The sequence below is a fragment of the Condylura cristata genome, unplaced genomic scaffold (assembly GCF_000260355.1).
Source record: "Condylura cristata isolate star-nosed mole 26May11 unplaced genomic scaffold, ConCri1.0 scaffold00014, whole genome shotgun sequence".
NCBI lineage: Eukaryota > Metazoa > Chordata > Mammalia > Eulipotyphla > Talpidae > Condylura > Condylura cristata.
In genome coordinates this window covers 29,715,911-29,742,309 of record NW_004567115.1, presented here as the reverse complement: position 1 = coordinate 29,742,309, position 26,399 = coordinate 29,715,911, and the positions used below count along the sequence as shown (strand labels likewise).

The window sequence follows — 26,399 nt, the reverse complement described above, 5'->3', positions numbered from 1 at the left end:
CCTAGGGTTGGGCCTGTGGTTGGGGCCCGCCCCCCGCAGCAGCTTGGGATCCACTCACCTAGCTGTGTTGTCTCAGTTTATATCCAGGGCTTTGTCGGGGCTGCTGGGACAAAGGTCAGCAACAGGTCTGCGGCTATCCTCAGGTCTCTGGTTCTCTAAGTGGGTATGGTTTTTGTATGTCACATATACCTTAGTGAACAGTGAAGGTGATTTTTATTTTTTAAAGAATTGCATTTGGAAAAAATGAAACTTTCTGATTCTAATTCTTGCTCATGCTATATAATATGAAAGCTATAATGTTTTGACCTGCCACTGAAGTAGGCACAGTAGTGATAGGTATATTGTAGGCACTCAAGATACAGCTGCTGAATATGTGCCTATTTTCATAGAGATTTTCTTTTAAGGAATTCCTTAGACTTGCTTACCTATATTCCTCTTTGTAAATGAGTATCAGTCTGTCTCTAATGGGTTATGAGAGCTAGTAATTCCTGAAGGTGAGATTGTGAGAAAATGAGTATTAGCTCTCTCAGCATCACTTTCATCCTGCTCAGGCCTTTTAAATGGGTTATTTTTCAAGATACCACATAAAGCTTAAAGTGCAAAGCTGTTCAATTAAAACTTTGCTTTTGAGGAGTGAAATACAACATATGTAAAAATACTGAATTTTACAACACTGATCTGTTTGAGGGCGCTAGGGAATTCATCTGTAATTGAAATCTGCTCACTCCAGAAGTTATGTTTCCTCATTTGCAGGGATTTTTGGATGCCTGTGAGAAGGGCCCTCTCTCTGGTCACAAACTTTCCGGAGTCCGATTTATCCTGCAAGATGGAGCGCATCACATGGTTGATTCCAATGAAATCTCTTTCATCCGAGCAGGAGAAGGTGCTCTCAAACAAGGTAAACTGGGCTGCCCCCTGCAGGGCCCTGGGACAGTGCTGTGTATTCTGCCCACGAGCACAGGGCAGCACGCCAGGCACAGCCTCCCCAGACACTAGCGAGCAGAAACAGGCGTGGCTTGTTGCTCTCTCAAAGAGTCAGAAACCTACCTTGTTCCAAATTGTCTGCTTATTTTTCATGTTTAAATTCATAAGTAATATGTAAGTTCTGTTTCAAATACAGAAGACAGAAATGCTCAGAATTTTCAAAATATTTTAAAGAAGCATTCTATTTTTAGTGCCTTACTCAGATATAAGGAAATCCTTAAATTTATCAATAATTTTTAAATCTATGTTATAGGCTTTTTTAAGGTTTTTTGATGTTGGCAAAATATTTTGAAAGAATTTGCAAACCTTAAGTTTAGATTTTTTATTGTTGATTTTTATATAAAATACACTAAACATGATTAGAAGACTGATGAGCCAAAATAGTCATAACATATCATTTTGTAAGCATCCTGTAAATCAGGATTGTTTTGATTCTGAATGAATTTTTGACTTTATGCTGTTTTGGTCTGTTTATACCAGATGTAGGACAATGGTTGGAGAAGGTCACTCCTTTTTTGCTCAGGTTGTTGATTTCTTATTTAAACTAATGGAAACGATTAGTAATTTGTACTCCTATCTGTTGGCTGTGAGAGGAAGACTCCCTTATTTTCTGTATGAATGCTCTCTATTAAAAAAGCCGTTGAAATCTGTGATACAGAAATCTAGTTATAATCTGAAAATCATTTTAATAGGAAAAGGGGAGATAAAGTCTTATAAGTACAGTTAAAACAAACAAAAAAGTCACTTACCTTATGTTGATTCTTGACTGGAAATTGGTAATTTTCCCGAAGATAGAGGTAACATAAAGGCGCATAACTCAATAAAGTTATCATATAACAAAGACCCTCTACCTTTTAAAGGTCCAGAGGTTTATATGGTCTGAAGAGAAACCAGAATATGAGATCTACATCTTTTTAATCATTCTGTGTGAATTTGAGCAGGAAACTCAGACCTGACTCCTAGATCTCAGCCATCTCCAGTCACAATCTCTCTACCATCTGGCCTGATGTTATTGACATCAATTTCTAGTGGGCTGAATTAGAAACATCGTTACCTACTCTTACATTAGGCTTAAAAGGTTCTATTTTTAACCTTCTTTAAGGAACTACAAGCCACATGAATTTGCTTGGAGAAAAATTGCTTTTGGGATTTTTTGGGGGATTTTTTTCTGTAGTCACATGACTACGGAAAAGGCCCTGCATTCAGTCTTTCACATGGAGTAGGAGTAGATCAAGGCATAAGTAAGGCCAGATTCAAGAGAACTGAGTCTGGAGGTGGCTAGAGAAAGAAAGAGGGAGTTGAAAGGGGGGAGCAGGGTGAGTAAGAATGAACCTGAGAACTGTACGGCTTGTCCTCAACAATAAAGTGATGAACGAGTTCCTTTTTATATAGGCCCCTTTCACTGTCTAGCTGTTTGTCACTGACCTACTGGACACCAAGTCTGTAAGTAAATCTTACTATGCCTGCGCACGTCTCTCTTCTTGAGTGTCTTCCATATTCACTGGCTTTTGTTTGAATCCAAGGGAGACTTTGGGTAACCCAAGAAGTCTTATGAAACAGCTGTTTCTACAGTCCAGATTTGTTAGATTGCTGCTTTCAAGATCCATCTTAGCCTTCGAAGCTAAGGTGTTGTCATTGTTCAGCCTGAAAAAGGAAAGACAGTTCTCATGTGTGACTTGATTATTGTCTTCAGATATATGAAGAAGTGCCCTTAGCTTCACTGCTGCCCATGAAACAGTTAAATATCATAGTGAAAGGTAATTTTCTGGGCCCTCCCTGGTGGCGCAACAGGTAAAAGTGCAGCACTGTGAAGCTAGCAGCAGTGCTTGGGTGCTAGTTCGATCCCCCCCTGGGAGGCCACCCATGTGGTGCAGCAAACCTTGCCTGACCCACCCGCAGCTCCCCTCAGCAGTGTACTCCCCTCAGCAGAGCGGGGAGCAGTACACTGTTCTGCTCCCCGCTCTGTCTCTGGTGAATCCTCTCACCCCCTGCACCTCTGGCCTGTACCCCTGTTCTGTGTGCATAAATAAATAAATCTTAAAAAAAATAAAAAGGTAATTTTCTGCCAGGGACCAATAAGAAGTAGGTTTCCTTTGGTCAGAAACTTTATAGTGTCTTACTATGAAGATTTTCAGAAAGAATTAACTTTCAACTGGTTGTCCAGATAGAAAAAGACTTGAGTGTTGTTTTATTCTCGCAGCTTAATGACTCTTAAGAATAAAAACATCCTAGTGGAAATACTAGAATTAAGAGTCTTTAGAGATTTAAGAGAGAAACCATTCCTACAACTAGGAAAATGAGCCCAGATCAAATATTTTAGCCTCATTATTTCTCTTTGTACCTATGGGAGAGCATCTTGAGGCTCACTTTTTGTGCATCTTTATAGAAGAGAATTCTAGTTTATTAAAAAAACAATTTTTTTTTTAACTCAGCCTTGGCAGATGCAACATTATGTATTCTTGAACCTATAATGTCTGTGGAAGTTGTAGCCCCAAATGAATTTCAGGGAGCAGTGATTGCAGGAATTAATCGGCGCCATGGGGTAATCACGGGACAAGATGGAATTGAGGATTATTTCACACTGTATGCAGATGTAAGTACAAGTGGTCACTCTGCTTTTTATCTATCATAGGAGGACTCAGGTTTGACTTATATGCATGCCAATTTCTATATATTTGTTGGAGAGCAACTCTTGAGTGTAAAGCTAAAAATAAGATTCATGTAGACCTTTTGTGAATGTCATTTTTTTTTTCCATCTTATAGTTTCTTTCTCAGGATAACTTTACTTGCATAACTACTTTCTTGTGTTCACTTATTTATTTTGGGATATTTTAATCTCTGCCGCTACCTTACTTGGCTTAAATCTCAGTAGAGAAAGTATTCTAGCACATTACATAAGGCTCTTAGAAGACACTGTCACTCTTAGCATATCAATGAGGTGTCTAACGGAAAGTTGTGTTAACATTTCTCAGAGGAAGCACTTCTAAATGCTTGTGTTTTGACCAAAGAGTGGAATAGGGGTGAGTGGGGAGGCTGCCAAAGGTATATGCTCTATGAAACTAGAAGATTTGATTTCTAGTTGTGGCTCACTTAAAGTTATTTTCAGGTAGTGTTTCTTCTTGGAGTAAAGCAAAAATGTGTTTCTTTGGCTTTTAATTATTTTAAACCAAGGATAGTTCGTAGAACCAAAATACAGGCGATTTAAATGGCTAAGACTTTTTTTTCTCAAATATTTTTCATTAAGCAGTAATAAAGTATTGTTTTATTTTTAGGTCCCGCTAAATGATATGTTTGGTTATTCCACTGAATTAAGATCATGTACAGAGGTAAGTGTTTAAACCTTAATTCACTGCTCTTTACGAAACCACTTACAAATGATCAAATTTGTAAAATGTTGTTTTGCATGACTTGATAATTGTTAAAAAACTAAACCAAAGACTTTGCCATTTCTGTTTGTTTTATACTCTTAGGGAAAGGGAGAATACACAATGGAGTATTGCAGATATCAGCCATGTTCACCATCCACACAAGAAGACCTCATTAATAAATATTTGGAATCTACGGGTCAACTTCCAGTAAAAAAAGGAAAAGCCAAAAACTAATTTTCCTCACTTTAGGTTAACTGACTTGAACTGAACTGCAAAGTTTAGATACTTTCATAGATTCCAGTGGAATGAATTCAGACTGAAATAAGAAAATTTAGAAGCTCTTCCTATTATTTTGAGGAGCTATTACTATAGTGTATGTCTGTATGTAGCATCTCAACACCATTGATTTGGTTTTAGAATTCAGTGAAGAAATATATATTTAATATTTATTTAAGGAGGAAAGAGACTAATTTCAATTAAGGTTAAAATGTGTATAAAATTTCCAGATGTACCATACGGATTTTCAACAAAAGAAATGAAAAAAGTACAAAGAACCACCATATACTTCCATCTTGACTCCAGAGTGAACAATTTTGTTCACAGTTTATTAGATAAATATCCATCATCCATCTCTCCATGTCTTATACGCGTATATTTTTTAAATTTTAAAAAATTATTGTTTTGCTGAATACTTGGGTAAATTGCTTGTATCACAACTTCTTGGGATATAATCTCTTAACGGAAGGCATTTTTGTATGATTGGATTACATGCGGTTTTGAGAAAGGATGTTTTTCAAATTCTTCACTGTGATATTAAAAGGCTAGCTAGATTTCCAGCTTTTTATATATAACTGATGGTATCAAATTGTGGCTTCTGCAAACTTACTTCATGCTCTTAGGAATACTCCTGAGAGTATAAAATGGGTTTCTTACAGATATATGGAGTGAAAAATGAACCAATTGGGTATGCTATTCTTGTCTGGTCACCTGTTTCTTGCAGCTTTGAATAATAAAATATTATTTACAGAATGGCTGCCACGTTGATTTCATTTTCCTAGTAAATGTTGGTTGGATTTAAGTCTGTTGGAATTTATCATGTTGTATTCATTGAGATTGTGAAAGAACAGGTGTTAAACTTTGATTTCCATAGTGGACTTTCCAAGCACTTCTACCATATTGCTCAGAATTGTTTGATGCAAAATGTTACTTAATCATTAAAATTATTCATTATAATTATTAAGATACTAAAAGATTAGCCATCACAGGAAATTTAGTATGTTATTATAATGCTTTTGACACCTTGTTTTGGTGTTTATTTAGGAAATTTCCCTTAGAGAAGCTCATTTGGTTTTAGAGTAAGCATTACCACATAGGTGAAGTATCCAATTTTTCTCTAAATTTTTTTTTCAGGTGTTTCAGAATACTTAGGCTCTCTAAATCAAATGATATAGGGGTGATGTATGCAAGCAGTTGGGTTGCTAAATAGAAACATAAACGGGTTTTTAAATACAAATATAAGTGATCCATTAGTATCTGGTGTCTGATACTAATTTTGAGAGGCAACTGATGACCATATCTACTAGGTCATTTCTTAGGGAGGTACTTCTGAGTATCAGTATGGTACATAGTGTATTTGCTTTTTAAAATTTCTTGGACCAATAGTGGGTCTAAGTGTTGGTCTTAGACCCCACTGACATTTGTAAATATTTGACACTCTTAATTGATTGTTTCACTTGATACATTTTTGTGGACAAGGCTAGATAAGTAAGGCATTACATATTTTTATTTGTAAAATTTGAATTAAGCAACATTAAAAGTTCATCTCTTTCCAGTTTAGTACAAATTTTGCCAATGAAATCTCTACAAACTCATGTAACACATTTAGAAAAGCGCAAACATTTGCTTAAAAGTAGCTATCAAGTTGAAAAAGAATGTTTGCTGGAAATCATAATAACACTCCTCTTAAACACATACACTTAACTACAATTTGCTGTCTTGACATATATTATCTTTTTTACATAGTAGACAAGCAATTTAGCAACAAAATAGTTGGCTACACTATGTTCAAAATAAGGAGAAATAAAGATTTAGAGGCGAGACTGTCAGTTTTGTTTTGAATACTGATCTTGCTGCAGCAGATACTGACTGGACTTTCTATTTCAGGGCTGATAACCCTGGGGACTTGGGGGTGACTGAAGAGCATCAGGCAGAATTCAGTATGAGGTGCTCCTAGAGTAGAGGACTGAACCAGTCCAATCAGAAACAAAGCCCCCAACTTTCATAGTATGTACTTAAAATCATAAACTTTCCCAAATTATTAGACTATCCTATACTATTAACTATTTCACTAGATGATTTAGGTTATTTACTAGTACAGACATTTTGTTTAAAATTTGGTGTAAAGAGATGTTTTTTCTTTTCAGAGATTACTGAGATCAGTTAGAGCCATAGCTGACCCTTCTTCAGTTGCAGAAGCTTCTTCAGTTGTCTGTAGCTCTTGACAGTGGTACTTCACTTTCAGTGGTTTGCCCGGGTACCAGACCAGGTGAATTCGACAGGGAATGATTTCCTAGAAAATTAAGAGTTCAAAATATTATAACCTGCAAAGATTTCTGGTAAGAACAGTTCTATATATCACTTTATATTTTACCTGTGTTGAGAACTCATGGAGTAAAACATTATAATCAAAATCAACCGCATCATTGCTTGTACTCTAGAGAAAGGAAAAAAAAAGTTAGTGTGATAATCAAGGAGGTTTTTTAGCTCCAAATTTGGAACACTTATACACATTCGTGTTTGGGACCGGTGCCTTGATTCTCCTCCATTCCTGCCTCTTTTCTTTTGGAAGTATCCTGCGTCAAGATGAAGTCATCTAGTCATGAATTAATGTTCTGTCACTGAGTTAATGAAACTGTAGGTGAATGTTATCATTTTCCTCTCGAATGTATGGGTTTTGATTGGAAACTAAGGTCTGTGGAGATAGGAGTCTTTTGACAACCACAGGAATCTAGATGCTGTGCCTGCACCTCAGGCTGATAGGATGTGTGGCCAAGACAAGGGCATATCAGGCAGCACTTCTAGAAAACCTAATGTGGGCCCAGGTCTGTGCCGCAGCACTTCATGTCTGCTCTCATGTAATCCTGACTGTCTTACAAGAGTTTGTGTTAGGATTTCACAGGGAGGTAATGAGGTGACAGCTAGTAAGTCCATAACTGGAAGATACAAACTTAGATTCACTGACTGTAACACATTGTTCAGTGCTAACCACACTGCTTCTGAAACCAGGGCAGGAAGGTAGTCTTCCGCATTTCTTTATTTTCTTGAATACTGTTAAGTTTTACTAGCGACTAAACCAATTTCCTATTTCTTTTTGACAATTCCTGGAGTTTTGTTTGGTTAAAAATGTTTATCCCTTTCCTAATAAAAATGGAAGAGATGAAATTGAAAAAAATAAATTCTATCAGGTTTTCTATTGAGACTGCTAAAGATTATGAAAAAGCAAACAAAGGACCTCACATTAGGTTTATGACTTCCTGTCCCTTACATTGATGGCGATATTTCCAAGCCTTACAATTTCCAGCTCTGGGGGAAAGTGCTGAAAGAAGACACAAACAGGGCCTGAGTGAGTGAGAAATGGACTGTTTTCCTGTGTCATACCCCTTCCATCATTGTGTAGCTCTCCTTCCTGCCTGGGTTGTGCCAGTGAAACATATCCGAGGCACAGATTGCAGTGTCTGAATTCATGAGAGTAAATTCAGTTAGGACATGCTCTGGGACTCAGCCTGTTGTGTTGTTGGCGTTTGGGGGAGACGTGTATTTAGCCTTGGTCAGCCCTCATTTTGTGCCTGTCTTGACCTTGAAGGAAATGGTCCTCCCAGAATCTTCTATCCTGCTGGCTGTGGGGTTGTATGGTTTCTGTCTCGGGCTGTTGTACAGCCTGTTTACCATTTTTCTATAATTAAAAAATTGATTTTATTTATAAACTCAATGTTTTTTCAGGACAGTGTTCTCCTCTGCTTTTGAAAATAGCATTTCTGAAGGAAACCATAGCACATTCCAGATTTTAGGCCAAAAAAAGAGGAACTTAAAACTCCAACTCCATTTGACACAGTGGTCCCTTTTTTCGTACAAAAATTTGGATCCTTACAAGACATAGGACCCCTGCACCATTTAATTGAGACCTTCCTCAAAGAAGTTATTGAAATAAACCCATACATTTCTATTTTTATAACTTCAGAGGTACCCTTGAACCAAAAATTAGGTTAGGGCTCCTTATAGAACCGCAGAGGGGGACTGCACATCCCAGCCTGGCAAAGGATCAAGGGTCGGTGGCCCTCACCCAGTCAGCTTCTGCCAAGAAGCCATTAATTTTAATATTATTCAGAAATAATCTCCTTGGCTTCCATTCAAAACATCACGATGCCAAATGCTTATAGTCCAAATTGATGATACACTTTCCAATTCCTGGTAACTCAGCACTTGAGTCTTCCTTGAGACGACTGGAAGAGTTTTGTTTGTTCCCTTTCATTTATTTGTGATTCACTCCACTCTCCACCCTCCCCTCACCCCCCAAAAAAGATGATCATTGCAGAACTAGTGTGGTCTTACTAGAGAGAGACAGGCTCAGATTAGTAATATATGCTATCATAAGCGATGTGTTCGCTAAGTAAGGTAGACAATGTACCCTGTCCAGCGGGCACCTCTGGTCAGAGTAAAGGTGTACCGCTGCAGGTTAGAGAGTTGGGTGGCAGCAGACTGCGGGTTGGAACAATGCTCCCTCCTTCTCTCAGTTCATAATTCAGGCTGGGGCTGTGGGGAAAGGCCTTGGCCTAGGCCCAGTGGCACTGGTATTGACATCCCTTCTTCAATTCCAAGGCAGCAATTGTGCTGTGGTTTGGTCTTACTAAGATTTGAATTTCAGTCCTTTCTTAGATCATTTGTCTCTCAGCCTTGTTCATTTGGGACTGTAAGTATATGTAAATCTCAACTCCCTTCAGCAGTCACTTCGGGCTGAGAACTCTCCAGAATAGTTTGGAACACTGTAACCCCTCACTCCTGTTTCCTGAGGCTACAAAGCCTCTGTCACTGCCTGCTTTGTGCCATCCTGTCTTCACTGAACCTCCATTCTGCATCCAGCCTCTTTGGACAATCCTTGGCCCTGTGCAGCCTAGTGGCTTTTCTAAATTGTTGCTTGTTTTTACTTGTTGCCTATCTGGTTCTTTTGCTAAAAAATCCCAGGAATCCTTCATGACCACCGAATAGCAGAATTTGGAAATGGATACTTTAAGAGAACTCCAAGGTAAAATGCTTAACATCCTTGAAACTAAAGTTCCCAGTTGCATCATTGATTTAGATTTATGTATCAAGGGCTTCTATAAATCTGTTCATCCTCATTAAATAAACCCCAAGAAAGGGAGTGATCTGCTGTGGCTGAACTAGCAAGATATGTGTTCTATTATTACTTTTTAAAACCCAAACCCCTCCCAAGTTAAAAACACCTGAATCATAGCTGGACTTTTCCCCTCCACACATTTGTTTTTCTAGCTCTACAATGACCATGTCTCGGCCTTTTGGCTAAGATCAAGTGTACCTCTACAGACATTTGCCCCGACCGCCCCTCTTCCAGGCTGCTTAGTGGGGATATGACAACATCAGAGGCCAGCTAGAGCCATGTGTGTCCAGGTGGTTAGTGCGGGAAGAATGAGTTATGTGTGACTGCAGAGGGAGCACAGACTTTAAAGTAACCCTGATGTGCTCCCCCTGCATCGTTTTTTTTTTTTTTTTTTTAGATTCAGAAGACGGCATACGAGATGTCGAGCAGTGACTGGAGTTCAGACGTGTGCTTTTTAGATTTATTCATCCACACAGAACTGGGGTACAGACCAGAGGTGCAGGGGCAGTGAGAGGATTCACCAGAGAGGAGTGGGGAGCAGAACAGGCACATCAGTGATGTACACTGCTGAGGGGAGCAGCGGGCGGATCCGGAGAGGCCTGCCGTGCCATGTGGGTCACCTCTGGGATGGGGATTGAACTTGCACCGAAGCAGCCAGCTCTGCATTGCTGAATCTTAATCTGCTGCGCAACTAGTAGGGCCCGTTGTTGTATTTCTGATGAGTTTTCCTCTCACATTCATCACAATTAGTGTATCTTGGCACCATTTTCTACACTATAAAATTTTTTTCCTCTGACTTTCCAGCACTAAAAGGAAGTTGTTGGTGAAATAATCATCATGTAGGTGAAGGGGCAGAAGGGGGCGGGGGCTTGGAAGAGAAAAAGGAAGGGAGGGGAAAGAGGAAGAGATGGGATGAGAAATCATTACCTCAGTAGGAACTTGAGCTGTCTCCAGCTCATAGAGCACTAGCTAACTGAATGGTGGTCTCTGGGAAAGCACACTGAGGAGGAAGAACAACGCTCACTTTCTTAAAGAGAAAAGGCTTTGTTTCGGGCTGCCTGTTTTGCAGGAGGATTTTGAAGGTACACAGAGCTCTTCTGGCATTAACACTGGGACTTGGGCAATTCCTCTGCCAGCAGATGTTCCCCCCAAGACCTGGTCAGCCCTGGGCTCATACCACCTCACCTGCCGTGCAGACAAATCTTTGGAAAGGTCTCAGCTCTCCAGCTGGTTCTGCTGCCTCGCTCGGTGAAGCTGGTTTTCTTCAGTCCCCTCTTCCTGTATCATGTTTTGACCTATACCCCAATTCTGGCTAAGCCCTCCTCTCCACCTTCCCTGTGCCCACACCTATCAGCAACTGGGGTGGGGTGACTGGTCCCCCCCCCCCAAGGGCCTGCAGTCCTGCCTGTTGTTACCGTGTCCTCTCCACATTCCTCCTACATCACCTCTTTCTTGGCTGATGACTTCACCTTGGTTTCACTGGGACAGGAGCATAGAGCTTCCAGGGGCTGCCGCCCTGACATCCGCCCTGCCTCACCTGTGCTATTCTCTTCCTGGGGTGACTCCCAGACCCTGTCTCAGTGTATCTCTTGGGTGGTCTCATCCTCTCAGCTGCTCAGAGATCCTTCAACAATTCTTCCTTCTCTCCCTAAAGGCCTACTTTGACCTCTCCCCTGGATTTTTCTACATCTCCCAACCTAGTAATATAACAGAAAACTTCCTTGAGTTTCCTACCCATGCTCCAGGCACAGCCCCTCCCTTACTCTCCCGCCCCCTGTAGCTAAGTTATTGAAATCAATTTAGTGCTCACTTCTCGCTGTCCTCTCCTGAACCCAGCACCAATCAGGCTTGATGACTGTGCTATGAGGTCGCTCTGACAAGCTCTTGAGAAACCACTCTCCAGCTGCCAGATGCAAAGCCGATTCCAGTTCTCATCCTACCAGACTTCCAGCAGCATGTAGTTGTCAGTCCTCATCCTTCAAATGCTTGCTTTTCTGGGATCTCCAGCTTTCAGAGTTAGAAGTTTGCCAGAACACAAGCCTTTCATTACTTCTGCCCCTGTCTACATTCATTCTCTGGTTTCATCCATCTGTGGCTTTACATTCTATCTTAGACCTCTCCCTGAACTTTAGACACTTCCATCCAAATGACTGTACAGCTCTCTGGTGGTCACAGGATTTAGTATATCCCAAATCAAGCTAACTCCACCACCTCCCACCCCAAATCTGTTCTTGTATTTTTTTCCTGGTCAGTATATGAAAACAACTTTGCACTACTCAGGCCAAAGCCCAAATATCCAATCTTGACTTCTCCTTTCTCAGCCACCTCCTCAGCAAGCATTGTCAGTCTGCCTTTCAGATGACATCCCAACTCCCAGCACCTTCACTCTGCACCCGGCACAAGGTCCCACGAGACCCTGCCTCTACCGTACTTCAAAGGAAGGCCATACTTCACTGGTCTCCTGCCTCCGTGGTTTACTATTCTAAGACAGGTCTTGTCACACCTCTGCAAAAAATCCTCTGTCAGTAAAAGAAAAGTTCATCTCTGGGCCTCTAAGGTGTTCCATGGAGGAGCCCTTCATTTTGCCACCCCCCCCCCCAATACTTTTCCAGTCATACTGTCTCACTGCTCGTTGTCCCCCATCTACCGCTTTGTTGCGTCAGTTCTGAAATGCTCTTCCCTCTTGGAAGTCTGCCCACTGTCACTTCCGTTACCCCACTATTCAATTAGAAGGCCTGTCTGCTGTGTAAATGATTTAATACCCTGCATTCCCTACCGTGTCTCGCACAGGCCAACATATGATACACACCTGCTTGTCTGCTTTCTCATCTTCTCTCACTACGATGACTCTCATTGAGGGCAACAACGCTGGGTTTTGTTCTCTGTTCTATATTCTCAGTCTAGATTAATACCTGGTCCATTGCAGGAACTCAGTTTTTGATCAAATAAGTTGAAATGCCATAAAATTGAAAATTCAGGTTAGCTTTAAAAACCAGGCCAGTTGTGTCTCTGGCAGCACCTGTTCTTTGCTGCTCTCTTACCCACTGCTTCACCCTGCTGATCTGTGCCATGGAATAGTGTGAAAGCTGTGTAGTCCTGTCCCACATCACGTAAGAACTGCCAAGAAAAGCCAGATTCCAGATGGGTCTCAGGTTAGGGTCAATGTATCCATGACTGTCTGAAGGGGAGAAGAAAAACAGATTTGTAGTAAGGCATTTCGGCGTCACAGTTTCAGGTGTAAGCACGCAGCAAGGCCTACCACTGACTGGCGATTTGTTCATAGCTGTTCCTCTATTACCTGGAGACTTACATGCTTCCTCTGGCCCTGCTGACGGAAGAGGATGTCAATTTAAGGTTTCCTTGTTCTGTGTACATGCAATGTAAGAGCTTCGTTGACACTCAAAGTCCATCTGAAGTCAAGGAGTGTTTGTAGTTGGACCGGAAGTCTGCCATTCCGCTCCACAGTAGCGTCTGGTGTGGGACTGCATACCACACGGTGGTGGTTGCCAGCCTGCCAGACAGCTTTGTCCTGATTGTGGCTTTAAAGCTGGTGTATTGGCAGCAGTTTTGTTTTTCGACACATGAAATAAAGTGGGTTTTTCCTATGACATTATTTTTGGAACTGGACACTTTTTGCTTTGGCAAATACTTAATAAAATATAAAAAATATTCTTAGTGTCAGACACTGCCAGAAGTGGGGATACAGTAATTTTATAATAACCTCTTATGACTTCTAGGAACTCGAGTTTTAGCAATTTATGAGCTACCTGGACCATTTTAGGAAAGTTAGTAATGTTTTCCTTAGTCTTTAATAAGGCCCACTAATAGTATAATTCCCAAGGAATGCCAACAGCTTATTAGGTTGGATTCTCCTTGGTAAAATAATCGTTGGCATAAATTCTTCTCTGTATCGGTAGACCTTGACCTACTGGCTTACAATGGTAGTCAGTTCAGAAAGCTTTCTTTGATAGTGTGGGCCACAGGGACACAGGTGGGGCCTGCCCGCCACTTCCACCTGGCAGTGCAGAAGCCAAGCTGGCACCTTCCTTAGCAGTGGAGGACCTGGCTGCGGCTGCAGGGGACAGGAGGGGAGAGGCTTCTCCTCTGGGGCTTGGTGGGGAAGGCCTCACAGAAATGGGTTATGAGCCGGGCTGTGAATTCCTGTCATGGGTCTGGGGGCGCGGGGGGCATGAGAGGCTGCAAATCAGCAACTCGTCAGAAATCTCACCAAGCAGCTGGGTTTAGTTTTGTGAGACTGAAAGCCATCGCCACAGATGATGAGAGACTTTTGTCAGATACCGTGACCAGTGAGAATGCTGGCGAGTTACGTGCCAACCACTCAGCTGCAGTCCCTAGGCAGACGTTAGCTACCTACTCCCAGGCCCTGTAGGAAGTTTGAGTTCATTTGAAAAAGTAAATCTTTTAAATAAAAAATTTAAATAAAAACCAATGCTAGCTTATCAGTTGTAGAGAAAACTGCCTACAACAACAGTGTAATACCTTGGGTCAGTTAAAATAATGACTAGGATCTCCTGATGTTTGAACCAGAAAACCCAAAGACGTTCCCATGGTTTGATTGAGTTTGTCTAAAACCAAACTTTTTATATTATATACACACACACACAGGCCGTAAGTTACCACCATGAAGAGCAAATGGCTGAATTTCTAGTGACAACAAACTTGTAAATTTTGTTGATGCAAAGGGTACTTTATATTTAAAATACGTTTCTGAAGCTTCATAGTAACCACAGTAAGTTAGATTGTTCCAGGATGTTCCCGTGGGCATGTTAGTAACTGGACATGATTCAGTTAGCCAGCACTACTAATAAATTGCCCCAAATCTCGAAACTCTGGCAAACAGTCAAAGAAAAGGCCTGATAAAATTTCTAAAATTTGTGTTTTACAGGGAACATATAAAACCCTATTCCCCTAGGTAACACCAAGAGGGAAAAAGATCCCTAAAATACTAAAGTGTTTATGTAGACATTTATTTGTGTGTTTATTAGCCATTTATTTCAGGTAGCACTAAATACAAGCACATTCTACTACGTGAGGTTTTGAATTGGCCTTCATTCTTTGGAATAGAATTTAAATGAGTACAGAGACTCAGCTTGACATTCATTCAAAAATCTGACTTTCAGGAACTCAAGACGCAGTATTCTACCTCCAGGTTCTTAAGAACACTTAGTCCTCAGGTAGGTGGGCACAGACGCACTCAGGTGGGGATGCACAGGGGACACTGTTCAGTCACTGTGTGGTCAGAGAGAGCCAAGATGGGGTGGGAAGCAGTGGCAGTGAGGCGTCAAGCTTGATACCAAAGTGCAGCCCAGTGGTGACTTTGTGGTTCTCGAAATAGAATTTGCCTGTAAGTGCTGCCGCCTCAGTGCCGCCCACATGCAGAGTGAATGAGCTCAGCCTCAGAGGTCAGGGTTCACTTCTTAGTACAGATGAACCACCGCCATTAGCTCCTGTCCTAAATGAGGTCTGCTGGGCTCTGCAGCTGCCTCCCAGCAAGTCCCAGAGTGGAAGGCATGGTGGGCAGTGTTTCTTGTCAGTGCCTGAGTACCTTAGTGCTCAAAACCACTGCCAGAAGCCTCTAGAAATGTTCTTGGACTCTGCTCCCTGTGAAAACTGCCCCTATGTGCAAGCCCCATTGCAAATGTACCCCCCGATCTGGGAGGTTCTGCTCTTGTTCTGCCTTGTCTTGGAAGAAGGGGCAGTGAAAGGGGCATGGGGCACTGGTAGCCTTTTTATATTCTGGAGATGAAGGACCGGAAATGATACAATGAGTTTTTTTTTTTTTTTAAAGTCTAAAGATCGAAGTGACCATTCCTCTTAAGAAATTCCAGATAGTGGTTCTTACCAGGAATGCTGACTGTATCCAAGGGGCTCTTAAGCTGCTTCATTTGCTTATAAAGCTGGTAGTCCTCCATCTGTCTTCGTTTCTTGTCTATGAATCGCGTACATGTCACATTGACAGCTGGTCTCGGCTTCTCATTCCTGAAAAACACTTGGGCCGAGCACTTCCCTACACGTTCCTCACCATCCTGAAATGAAGATTTAGAATGAAACAAAATGGTTTCTTGTCTCCTCTCTCTCCAGATCGCACAGACTCATGACGGGGTGAGCCTTGTCCAGGTACACTGGCGACTGTGTAGAAAGTGTGTGTGCTCCCAGCTGAACCGGTGGCCCCACCGAATCCTTTACACTGATTTCTGATGGTGATTACAGAATAGGCCTGGACCCTTCCAGAGGCCACTACTGACTGTTGAGCCTGCAGCTTAGAACTCTAAGACAGTGGGTACCTTGGCCTCCCCCATAGACCCACATCGTGCTTTGGGCCTCCAACTCACTGACTTGAACCCAAGGACGAAGCAGGTTTCTGTGAACACCTGTGGTGCCATCTTCCCTACACCTGTGAGTGGGTGCTCTTAGCCCAGTTTGTGGGTGAAAATCATGCTTACAGAGGAAGCGCCCTGTCTCCCAGCCAGGGAGCGGTTAAGCAGGACTTGAGCCCATGGCAAATGGAGGCGCAGTCACCCGTGGGGGCTCCTCAGTACCCGGCTCATGATTCTCATGCATCTGTGTGTGGCCTCTTGCATCCTCACCCAGAACCCCTGCAGCCGAAGGACTTCCTGGTCTTTGGAGACATCTTAGGTCAGTGCACCCCCAGGTTAGGTCAGACCCCTTAAGTTGACAGCACCAGGGAGCCAATTCCAGGAAAGGGCACACAAGCACACACCTTTAAGACGGGCACACCTTCAGCAGGATTTATTTAAGAACAGTCCTGGGTTGCCGCCAGATGCCCTCACACCACCCGCCAGGCAAGAACTCTCACAAAGGAGATGGAAAGAATAGCTGAGGCAGCAATCTTTTCACATTTGCAGTTGTTTAAACTGGGTGGGGTCCCAGTTAAAACAGAACCAAAAAATAAAAAGTCCACAAGGACACAAATTATAGTCAAGATGAGATGTTAAGTAAGCCTATTAAAAGTTTAGTACTGTTAGCCTATCAGTTCATAACTAACTTAAAGCACTAAAACCAACTGTCCAGTCACCACCTCCCTGAGTGCTGGTAGTGAAGGAGAGGGAATGTGACTGGTGTGCTAAAATCCTCACAGTGGCAGCTCTGAGGGAAGCAGCGAGGGAAGCAGTGAAGGAGGCCCTGGGAGGAGGCGGAAGACAACTCCCGGCCTCGGGCTCTAGTGTCAAGGCTGTTCTAAGGAAGAGAAAGGGAACCAGGCCTTGCCTCCATTTGATTTCCTTTCTTTTTTTTCTATGCCCCTAACACGTCATAGACTCAGAGCAGCTGTCTGGGCAGGAAGAAGCTGCTTCGCTCCCTGAGGGAACTGCCCTTGAGCTAGCTGAGTTCTGAGAAACAGCACAGCTTCCTTGACTTGAATCTTACTCATCAATTTGAAAGACTAGAAATCAAAAGTGATTTCCTTAGGCTTCAAAAGATTTTTAGGTTTGTGAGCAAAGTCACAGATTGTCTGGGAAGACTTGTTTCTGAACACTGAGAACCCTTCCAGAGGCGCAGCTGGGGCAGGGGTCTGAGGTCCTGCCTCCCTCACAGTGCTGTCAGCTGAGGCTAATGCCGCTGCCTGCTGGCCCAGCCTCTGACTGAGCCTCACCTGAGGAGAAGTGGCCTGGCTTCTGTTCTACCCAAGTTCTGGTTACCTCCCTGCTTGGCCCAGCCCATGGAAGTTCATCTGCCTCTAAATGGCTACATAAGTTTTTCATTTATTCTCTTCTTGAGAACTGAATGGCGAGGTGAACACCGCCCAGGGCGTGCGCTGCTGTGGCTTCTCTTACAGAATCTCTCACGGTGCCAGCTCTGTTGCTGGTCTCATGCTGGGCCAGCCTGCTAGCGGGAAATGTCATCAGCAGTCGGAAGAGCCAGGGTTGGCATTTGAGTGAGTCATTTAAGGATTCTGAAGTCTAGAAGCTGTGAAACTCCTTCCCAGGGACAAGGGGGGGAGGAGGGGAGGGGACTTTGTGGAAAGTTTTAAGTGCAGCCCTGCTTACAGCATGAAGTTGAAACAGTTAAATCTCAAGTCCCTGCATAGTTAATTCTGTTCTTCAATTCTTGAGAATAGGAAACAAGGGAGGAAAAAAACCCTTTTAGAGAGTACATATTAATGTTCCTTTTTTTAAAAAAATCATATGAATTGTTAACAGGACACCCCTGACCCCTGATCCTGGCAGCTTACCTCTGGGTTGTAGCGTTCTGTAGTAAATACCAGGTCTACTTTACAGTCATTTTTGGGATTCACCTGAAATACAGAAAATGTGTCTTAGCACAATGGTGTCTCCATTAACATCCTCACATCCATGAATCCCTGTTGGGACAGCATAGCCTGCACATGCTAGCTCTAACATTTGTGCTCAAATTAACTGGTGATTTTTTTTCAGAATAGATTTTTGGTCAGATCATGACACTGCTTATTAATACTTGACACCTTCCAGAAAGGGAGCTTGAGAAGGGAAAAGGTGTTGAGGCTGAGAGTTGATTGAGAGCAGTTAGAGGAAAGTGAATCCTTCACTTGCCCCCAGCTCCTAGGGCCACTCTGCTGTCTGGGTGCTGGGCCACAGGGACCCTGAGGACTGGTCTCCGTGCCACTCACCATTTATCACTGTGCCCAGAGAAATGATTTTCAGGTGTGGTGGTAGACAGGTGGAGTGGATGCGACTGCTTTTACCAAGGTGTCAGAAGGTGTGCTGGAGCAGATTTTGCTGAGGTTATAGGACAGCAGGGAGCAGCCACAGCCAGACCGGGCAGGCCGGGACCTGCAGGTGAGGCCTGAGGTAGGACTTGCAGAGGGTGTGTGGCCTGGGCAGGGTGAGTAGGCAACACGGAGCATATCCTGGGTGTTGCCGTCCTTCCTCGGCTTGCGTAGCAGGCCTGCTTTCAGGTATTAGAAAGGCATGTTTAGCCTTTCTGAACTTAATTGCTTCCAATGCCTATTGAGTGTATGCACACCCAGGCCATGGAAGCAATTTAAGCTGTGTTAGAAGAACTTTGTTACTTGCCCCCAACTTTTTTTTTTTTTTTTAAGATTTATTTATTCATACAGAACTGGGATACAGGCCAGAGATGCGGAGGGTGAGAGGATTCCCCAGAGACAGAGTGGGGAGCAGAACAGGCCGACTGACAAAGTACACTGCTGAGGAGAGCAGCGGACGGGTCAGGAGAGGTCTGCCACACCATGTGGATCTCCTCTGGGGCAGGCGGGAATCGAACTCATGTGGAAGTGGCTTAAGCTTCTTAGTGCTGTGCTTTAACCCGCTGTGCCACCAGGGAGGGCCCAACAGCTCCTGTTTTAATGAGGTCCTGAATCTTGATGCCAAAGTCCATGGGGAGCCCCGCAAAGTAAACACAGATATACTGAGGGTGCTGGTAAGAGTAAGATTTGGCACTGAAAGGACTCAGCATGGAGGTCAGTGTACGCTCATCTTGGTATCATGTGAAGATCTGTAGTCATGAGGAAAGGACAGCTGTACTAGAAATGGATCTGGCCCAGTTTCACGGCCAGGGACCCCCACCAAGGCAGCTTCCCTTTGGTTATCCCCAAAGTCCCCCTGAACCATATTACAGGGTACAGTGGAAACTGATGGAAGAGGCAAGACAAGATGTCCTCACGGTGGGCCTCACTGCCCTGTCCATTACAGGAACACACAACTGCGCCTTGCTGGCTCACGGGACACCCCCAGCCACACTCGCATCACCAACCAACTAAATCAGAGGCTGCACCCCCCATGGCCAAGTGGGCTAAGCCTTGCCATGACTGCTATTCGTTCCATGCAGGACCTTGGACCTGCTCTCTGTGTCCATTTGGGGGGTAAGCGAAGCCTTCTGCACTAGAGGCTGCCAGGAGTGGGGGGTAAGAGGAGGAAGAGGCCAGGGAGGGGTAAGAAGAGGAAGAGGCAGCGTGAGGGTAGAATCTGCGCGTGTGTGGCGTGAACCGGAAAAGGCTGAAAGTGAAGGGAATTCAGTAGAGGTGGTGGTGGTTGAAGCTGCGGAATTGAATGCAGCCCCAGGGAAGTCTGTCCCTGGGCAGACTGAGGACTGGGTGCCAGCAAGTCATTAAATGATGAAATTGCCACACACCTGTTTGCTACGCACAGGGATTCACAAGTCTTCCTCCTCGTTGACATAACTACATACTTTAAATAGAAAACTTGAGATACTGTTTGACTCAGCAGCTTCTTGAAGACGCTCAGCGGTATGAGGTGCCTCCATATTCCTTGTAGGGGAAGAAACTACTGTTCAAAGATGGGCGCCAAGTCAGACGAGCCTGTCCAGAAGAGCTGTTTGCCTTGCTGATTTGATTTGATTTGAAGTAAGCACTCTTCAAAATGGCTTCATTTTGTCCACAATAAGATTTTTATGTTTTTGCTTGTACTTTACCATTTATTAAGATTCGGCTCCTTTATCTGCCTCAGAGGCCTCTAGCTTCTCCCCTCCTGTGAGTCACAGTCCCCCGCCCCTGCCAGGCGGCTCTGCGGGTTCTCTTGAGATAGGGCCTGCAGGGCCTGCAGGCAGTCTTGCCAGCAGGGCCTCCGTCTGGGACAAAGTGTCTCCTGTCCGGTCTCTCAGGACTGGGCTTTGCTTTCTCTGTCTCTGATTAAAATCAATCTGTGATAAGAGGCCTTTGCTGGTCAACATCCACCCAGGGCTTTGTTGTGTGCTGTGCTGGGTGCCAGATGCAGGAAAAGGGGACAAAATGACCTCCTCACCCCCGCCTCAGGCATCAGCTGGGGAAAAAGCCTTTAAGTAGGTTATTGGCAAATTGATTTATTTGATTCTGGCTGACTTAAGAGCTATGAAATGATAACTGGAGAGCTGATTCAGTCTCAGGGCCAGGGAGCTGCCACTTGAGCTGGACTCTGAGGAAAGGGTTCTTTCTTTTAAAGATTTATTTATTTATGCATACAGGGAGTTGATTTGAGGTGAGAACAAACCATTCTAAGAGTAAACAGCTGTAGACCCCGAGGCCAGCCAGTGGGCCAGAGGCCAAAAGACAGGTCCCTGGTTCAGAAAGCCAGCTGGGTAAGCAAGGGTCACCACTGCAGCTAAGGTGAGAGAAATGGAAGCTTCTGGAAGAAGGAGGGATTCTGAGTAGATCCCTCCAGCGTGGAAGAGGGTGTGTGTGTGAGTGATGTTGCCCAGAGTAGTGGTGAAGGGGGTTGCTGAGTAGATGGAGGAGACAGGTGTCAAACCAAGGTGAGGGCTGCAGACAGGAGTGGACTATTGGGTGGGCAAATGGAGTGCTCTCAGGAGGTGAGACCATCGTTAATTCAAGGCCTTAGGTGGTCCCTGGTATAGAAGTTCAATGTGAAGACATTAAACCAGTTTGCATCATGCACATGATGCTCGTACTTAGAACCTCTCCATGGGTCCTGGGCCGGGGACTGTGCTCAGTACTTTTGAGGAGTGTGGGCAAACTGTCCCTCCGAGTCAGGGTCTCTGCCCTCGGGCTTGCATATGGGCTGCTACAACCTTGGTACAAGCTAGTACATTCATTCAAAGCCATTTTAAAAAAAAAGGGCCCGCCCTACTGGCACAATAGGTGAGGACCCAACACTGCAAGCTGGCCACAGCCACTTCAGTGTAGGTTCTATTCCTGGCCCTGGAGGTGACCCCACATGGCACAACAGACCCCTCCTGACCCACCCGCTGCTCCCCTCAGCAGTGTACTTCATCAGTCGGCCTGTTCTGCTCCCCACTCTGTCTCTGGTGAATCCTCTCACCCTCCACACCTCTGGCCTGTTCCCCAGTTTTGTATGCATCAATAAATAAATCTTAAAAAAAAAAAGATAATTTTGAAATATCTGAAGCTGACACTAGGGAGAGGGGGCACAGTCTGGCTCCTCGAGATGAGAAGCCTATTCCCTAGCAATAGACACTGCTCCCCACACTGCTGAAACTGCCATCTGCAAAACAGGTCAGGAATTTTACATCCCTCTCTCTAGCCAGAGGCATGACATATTGTGCTCATATTTTCCAGAATAAAGTCTTTATATAAAAGAAAGTCAGCAACAAAGCCATTGACCATGTGACCACAGAACCTGAAGGAATGAATTAGGAGCTCTTCACTCCAGATTTCTTTTTAATTATGTATAAGGAAGACTTCTGTGCGGTAGCCTAGAACTAAAGGCTTTACTAGCGTGGACCACTAATGGCAAAGTTAGGCTCTAATGGTCTTGTGTCTTGTTTTCTAGGTTTCTTGAGTTTTGTACCCAGTCTCCTGTCCTCTCCTGTGCTCCATGCCAGGGAATGCCTTAAAGCTCTTCTGAGGAATGAGCAGCGCTTTGATCCAGGCAGGCGGCAAAAGAATATAGGCTGGGCAAGTCTGTAAAGCATGGGGCTTCTCACACTTGGGTGGGTTTTTTGTTTGTTAGCTCTGGTTTAAAATGCCCCTCAGGGCCTCCCTGGTGGCCCAGGGATTAAAGTCTCAGTGCTTTCGGGTTGTTGCCAGCCACCACAGCCTGAATTCAACCCCTGGCCAGGGAGCTGACCCACATGGCGCAGCAGACCTCTCCAGTCTCACAGCTGCTCTGCTCAGTAGTGTAGTTCAGTGGATTCCTTGTTCTGCTCCCCACTCTATTTGGTGGATCTACCTCTGGCCTGCACCCCAGTTCTTGTAGGCATAAATTGAAATAAATCTTTTTTTTTTTTGAAGATTTATTTGTATATACAGAACTGGGGTACAGGCCAGAGGCTCAGGGGCGGCGAGAGGCTTCACCAGAGACAGAGTGGGGAGCAGAACAGGCAGATTGATGAAGTACACTGCTGAGGGGAGCAGCGGGCGGGTCAGGAGAGGTCTGTCACGCTATGTGGTCACCTCCGGGGCAGGTGGGACTCGAACTCATGCACAAGTGGCTTTAGCTTCTCAGTGCAGTGCTTTAACCCGCTGCGCCACCAGGGAAGGCCCAAATTGAAATAAATCTTAAAAAAAAAATTGAACAAGGTACTATTTATACAATAAAATGCCCCTCAACGTCTTGTCAAGCCCATAGGGAGCACGCGCTGGACCTGGAGGGACTCAGATGAAAGTGACAATAAACTGAGCTCCAACTTAGCTCTTCAGGTCCTGAGTATGGCTAATCATGTGTCAGGAGCCCTTTGAGGGAGATACTATTTCCATTTTGAGGATGAAGAAATGGAGGCATTGTTCAGCGTCAAGGACTTTCCAGTCACAGAGTTAGCAAGGAAGGAAGGAAGCTTGCTTGAGCACTGCCCCTTTGCCCTTACACCACACCAGCCATAGCTAACAGGGAAAAAGAGTTGGAGTGCTTATCCACACGGTCTGGCAACTGTAGCAAGACCATCCAAACCTCTGGAGGGGAGACAGTCAACAGCACGTGGCTGATCCCCTCTGCTGCTGTTACAGCATGATGACCTAGGTAACCTAGTCCTGCAACAATGGAGGCTCCCGTGGTTCTGGGGGCTACAAGCCCAAACCCAGGAGTCAGCTAGGCGGCTCTCCCCCAGACTCTGGGTAGACTCCTTCCTGCCTCTCCCGCCTTCCTGTGGCAGCGGCCACCCCTGGTGTCCTGGGCTGGCAGCTGAACCATTTCAAGCACTGCCTCTGTCCTAAGGGCTTTTCTTCCCTAGCTTCACAGGGCCCATTTATTAGGCATTCATCCTGTTAGTCCAGTATGGCTTCATCCTGACATTTACAGACTATTTCCAAATAAGGTCATATTCACAGGTGCCGGGGTTGTCTTCAGTTTATCTTTTTGGAATGCATGATTCAATCAACAACAGCACAGAAGTGACTTTGGACAGAGACCAGGCTAAGGACACTTCCAGGCCACTTGTGAATGGGAGTCCCAGACAGCGCAGGTAGGGAGGTTCTGGGAGGACTGATGAGACAAGCAGGGGTTGGGGGGTGTCCAGCACAGGGAGGATGGGGCCAGCCAGAGCATGGGGGTGAACAGGTGAAAGGAAGGCATACTTGGAGTTGGGATGATGATGGATGGGCTCTTTCACAAAGACTTTACTCTGGAGCAGTGTGTCTCAACCGTGAACTGTGACGAGAATTTTCTAGAGAGCATCCTAAAACATGGTGTTCTGGGTCTTTCCCTGAACTGTGACTCAGTAAAGCTAGGCTGGGGCATGAGAACTTGGATTTAACAAGTCCCTTGTGCTGCTGCTGAGCTGGGGACCACATATCTTGAGAACTTTCTAGATACTGAGTAGCAGCACTGAGGAGGGGGGAGGGTAGGAAGGTGGAGGTGAGAAATAGCCCCAGGGACAGTTGGCATAACACAGCTGAGTAAGAGCGGGAAGACAAGCAACTAGTTCTCTCCAAAGGCCTGGAGGAATCCTGAGGGCTCACAAATGGACTCATGTGGTATGACCTGGAGTCAGGCCCTGGTGCCTCAGAATGGTAAGGTGGCGATCCTTCTGCCTCAAGGTACAACTGGTAGACCCTGTGGTGCCATAGGATGGGCTGTTTTTGAAGCATGAACATTTGAAGAAGGCAGTTTGAACTGAAGTCTTTTTTAGGAAGATTCATCCTATTTTTCTCACACTGGCAACTACTTTACCAAATAACGACATTTAAATCAAGAAGTCAAAACTGCACATTTTAATAGCAACTCTACAAAGTCACTGTCTGTTTTCACTGTCTGTTTTCAAAGTCACTATTTACATTAGATGCGAAGTTTTATTTTCCAGTCACTGGATCAAAGTTCCTTCCAGACTTTTTCTGAACAAACTCTCTAATAATATATACTGAACAATATTTCTGTAAAGTCAAGCCATCCACACAGTGTTGGAAATAAGTTGGGGAACTTGATGATGATGGAAGATGATGGAGGTGACTTTTGATTCTGACACCCCCTCTAAACTCACTCAGAAACCTGGGCTTTCTCTTGGCTTGTTACAGAGAAGCCGGCTGCCACAGAGAGACCATCAGAGCCCTCTGACTCGGGGTTTCCAGAGTCAGGATTCTGCCAAAAGCTAATCTACAATGAAAATTGTACAATTTGGGGGAAACTGTCTCTTGTTTTCCTCCTCTTTGCCATTGTTTGTTAAGCACAGTACCCCAAGGTGCCTGGAGTTGTGGCAATCACCTTAAACTTCATGCTGACAGGCAGAGGGGAGGCAGGAGGTGGCGTCACGCAGGCCTCCTAGTGAATCTGATCTTCCTTCCCAGCACACCAGGCCTCCTGGCCTCACAGACCCAGCGTCTAAATGGTCCCTTCCAGCCTTCACATTTGCTAAGAAAACATAAATGTCAAGCCATTCCAGTAAAAGCAAACTTTTTCATTTTATAAGGTTAGTTTTATGAGTCAGGCTTAGTTGAAGACAAGTAAACAACTCATTTGTGGATAAAAATTGCCTGCCTTATGTTCTGGACAGAGAGCGCCCATGTATTGCATTAGGCCCTGGGATGATCTGATTGCCTCCCCCTGCTTGGGTAATGCCAGATAAAGTGAACACAGTTCGTGGAACAAAGTCGGTGACCTTCAGAAGATGTGGCACCCCAGGGAGCTGGCATGTGGACATGATGCTTTGTCAGGTGAAGTCATAGACAGAGAAAGAAGTGTAATAAGAGTGTGAATCTCTGGTCAGTCAGTGCCAGGTAGGTGTTCTTGACCTTGAGAAAGGAGCCAGACTGAACTCTCCAGAGACAACTTCCCCTTTCAAGGCTTCTCCAGCTATTCAGAAAAGGCTGCGGGGTGGGAAGGAGGTATGGGGTGTGGGGCCTCCCTCTGTCCTCTACAAGTATGGGCCTGCTCTGGCTGTTCCAGACCCTAACACCCTTCTAGCTGACTTTTTTCCCCCAAAAGTTTTATTTATTTATGCATACAAGAGCTGGGGTACAGGCTAGAGGTGCGGGGGGTGGGGGAGGTAAGAGGATTCATCAGAGACAGAGTAGGGAGCAGAACAGGTGGATCTACTGAAATACACTGCTGAGGGGAGCAGCAGGCAAGACAGGAGAGGTCTGCTGTGCCATGTGGGTCAGCTCCCTGGTGGGTGTTGCAGTGGCTGCAAATAGCTTCAGAGTGTTGCGCTTTAACCCCTTGTGCCACAGGGAGACCCTCCAGCTGCCTCAGTGTCTCATGTGTTAAATCTTAACTTGTTATTGTCTCTTGCAGGAGAGGAGAAAGTATGAGACCTTGTAGAAGCCCACACAGAAGTAGAAGTGGTGTCTATTAAAGTAGGAACAGACTGTAAAATGTTCTGGAAATCACCCCTCCTTGCTCTCACAGACAAGACAGCAGAGTTGCCTGCGTAGACTTGAAGTGTGTGAAACAGCTTTGCAAAATCTGCAGCCTGCAGGTAAAGCCAGTGTTTTTAATCCTCACTAGTGGTCAATTAGCTGGATAAAGAAGTGGGCTCTCTCTAGTGGCCCAAGGGATTAAAGCCATGCAACAGAGTTCTATCCTACCCCCTCACCCCATTGGGGAGTTGACCACATGGCTCGATGGCAAGGCAGACCTCTTCTGACTCGCCAGCTGCTCCCCTCAGCAGTGTACTTCATCAGTCGACCTGTTCTGCTCCCTGCACTGTCTTTGGTGAAGCCTCTCACACCCATGCACCTCTAGCCTATACCCTAGTTTTTTATGCAGAAATAAATCTTTTTGGAAAATGTTGTTAAAAAAAACAATGTATTAGGCCCTCCCTGGTGGCGCAGC

General features: G+C 44.6%; 2 protein-coding genes across 2 annotated transcripts in view; one reads left to right on the top strand and one right to left on the bottom strand.

The window, feature by feature from the left end:
* Positions 1-5,308, top strand: part of GFM1 (G elongation factor, mitochondrial 1) — a 39,456-nt gene extending 34,148 nt beyond the window's left edge. Inside the window, exons 15-18 of the mRNA XM_004682304.2 lie at positions 754-898; positions 3,417-3,577; positions 4,257-4,310; positions 4,455-5,308. Coding sequence (XP_004682361.1) covers positions 754-898; positions 3,417-3,577; positions 4,257-4,310; positions 4,455-4,586 — 492 coding nt within the window. The 3' untranslated portion in view covers positions 4,587-5,308. The remainder of the gene's footprint in view (positions 1-753; positions 899-3,416; positions 3,578-4,256; positions 4,311-4,454) is intronic.
* A 93-nt stretch (positions 5,309-5,401) lies between these two features.
* Positions 5,402-26,399, bottom strand: part of RARRES1 (retinoic acid receptor responder (tazarotene induced) 1) — a 57,836-nt gene continuing 36,838 nt past the window's right edge. Inside the window, exons 7-11 of the mRNA XM_012724784.1 lie at positions 17,957-18,019; positions 15,608-15,791; positions 12,786-12,922; positions 7,003-7,065; positions 5,402-6,921 (exon numbers count right to left, since the gene is read on the bottom strand). Coding sequence (XP_012580238.1) covers positions 6,772-6,921; positions 7,003-7,065; positions 12,786-12,922; positions 15,608-15,791; positions 17,957-18,019 — 597 coding nt within the window. The 3' untranslated portion in view covers positions 5,402-6,771. The remainder of the gene's footprint in view (positions 6,922-7,002; positions 7,066-12,785; positions 12,923-15,607; positions 15,792-17,956; positions 18,020-26,399) is intronic.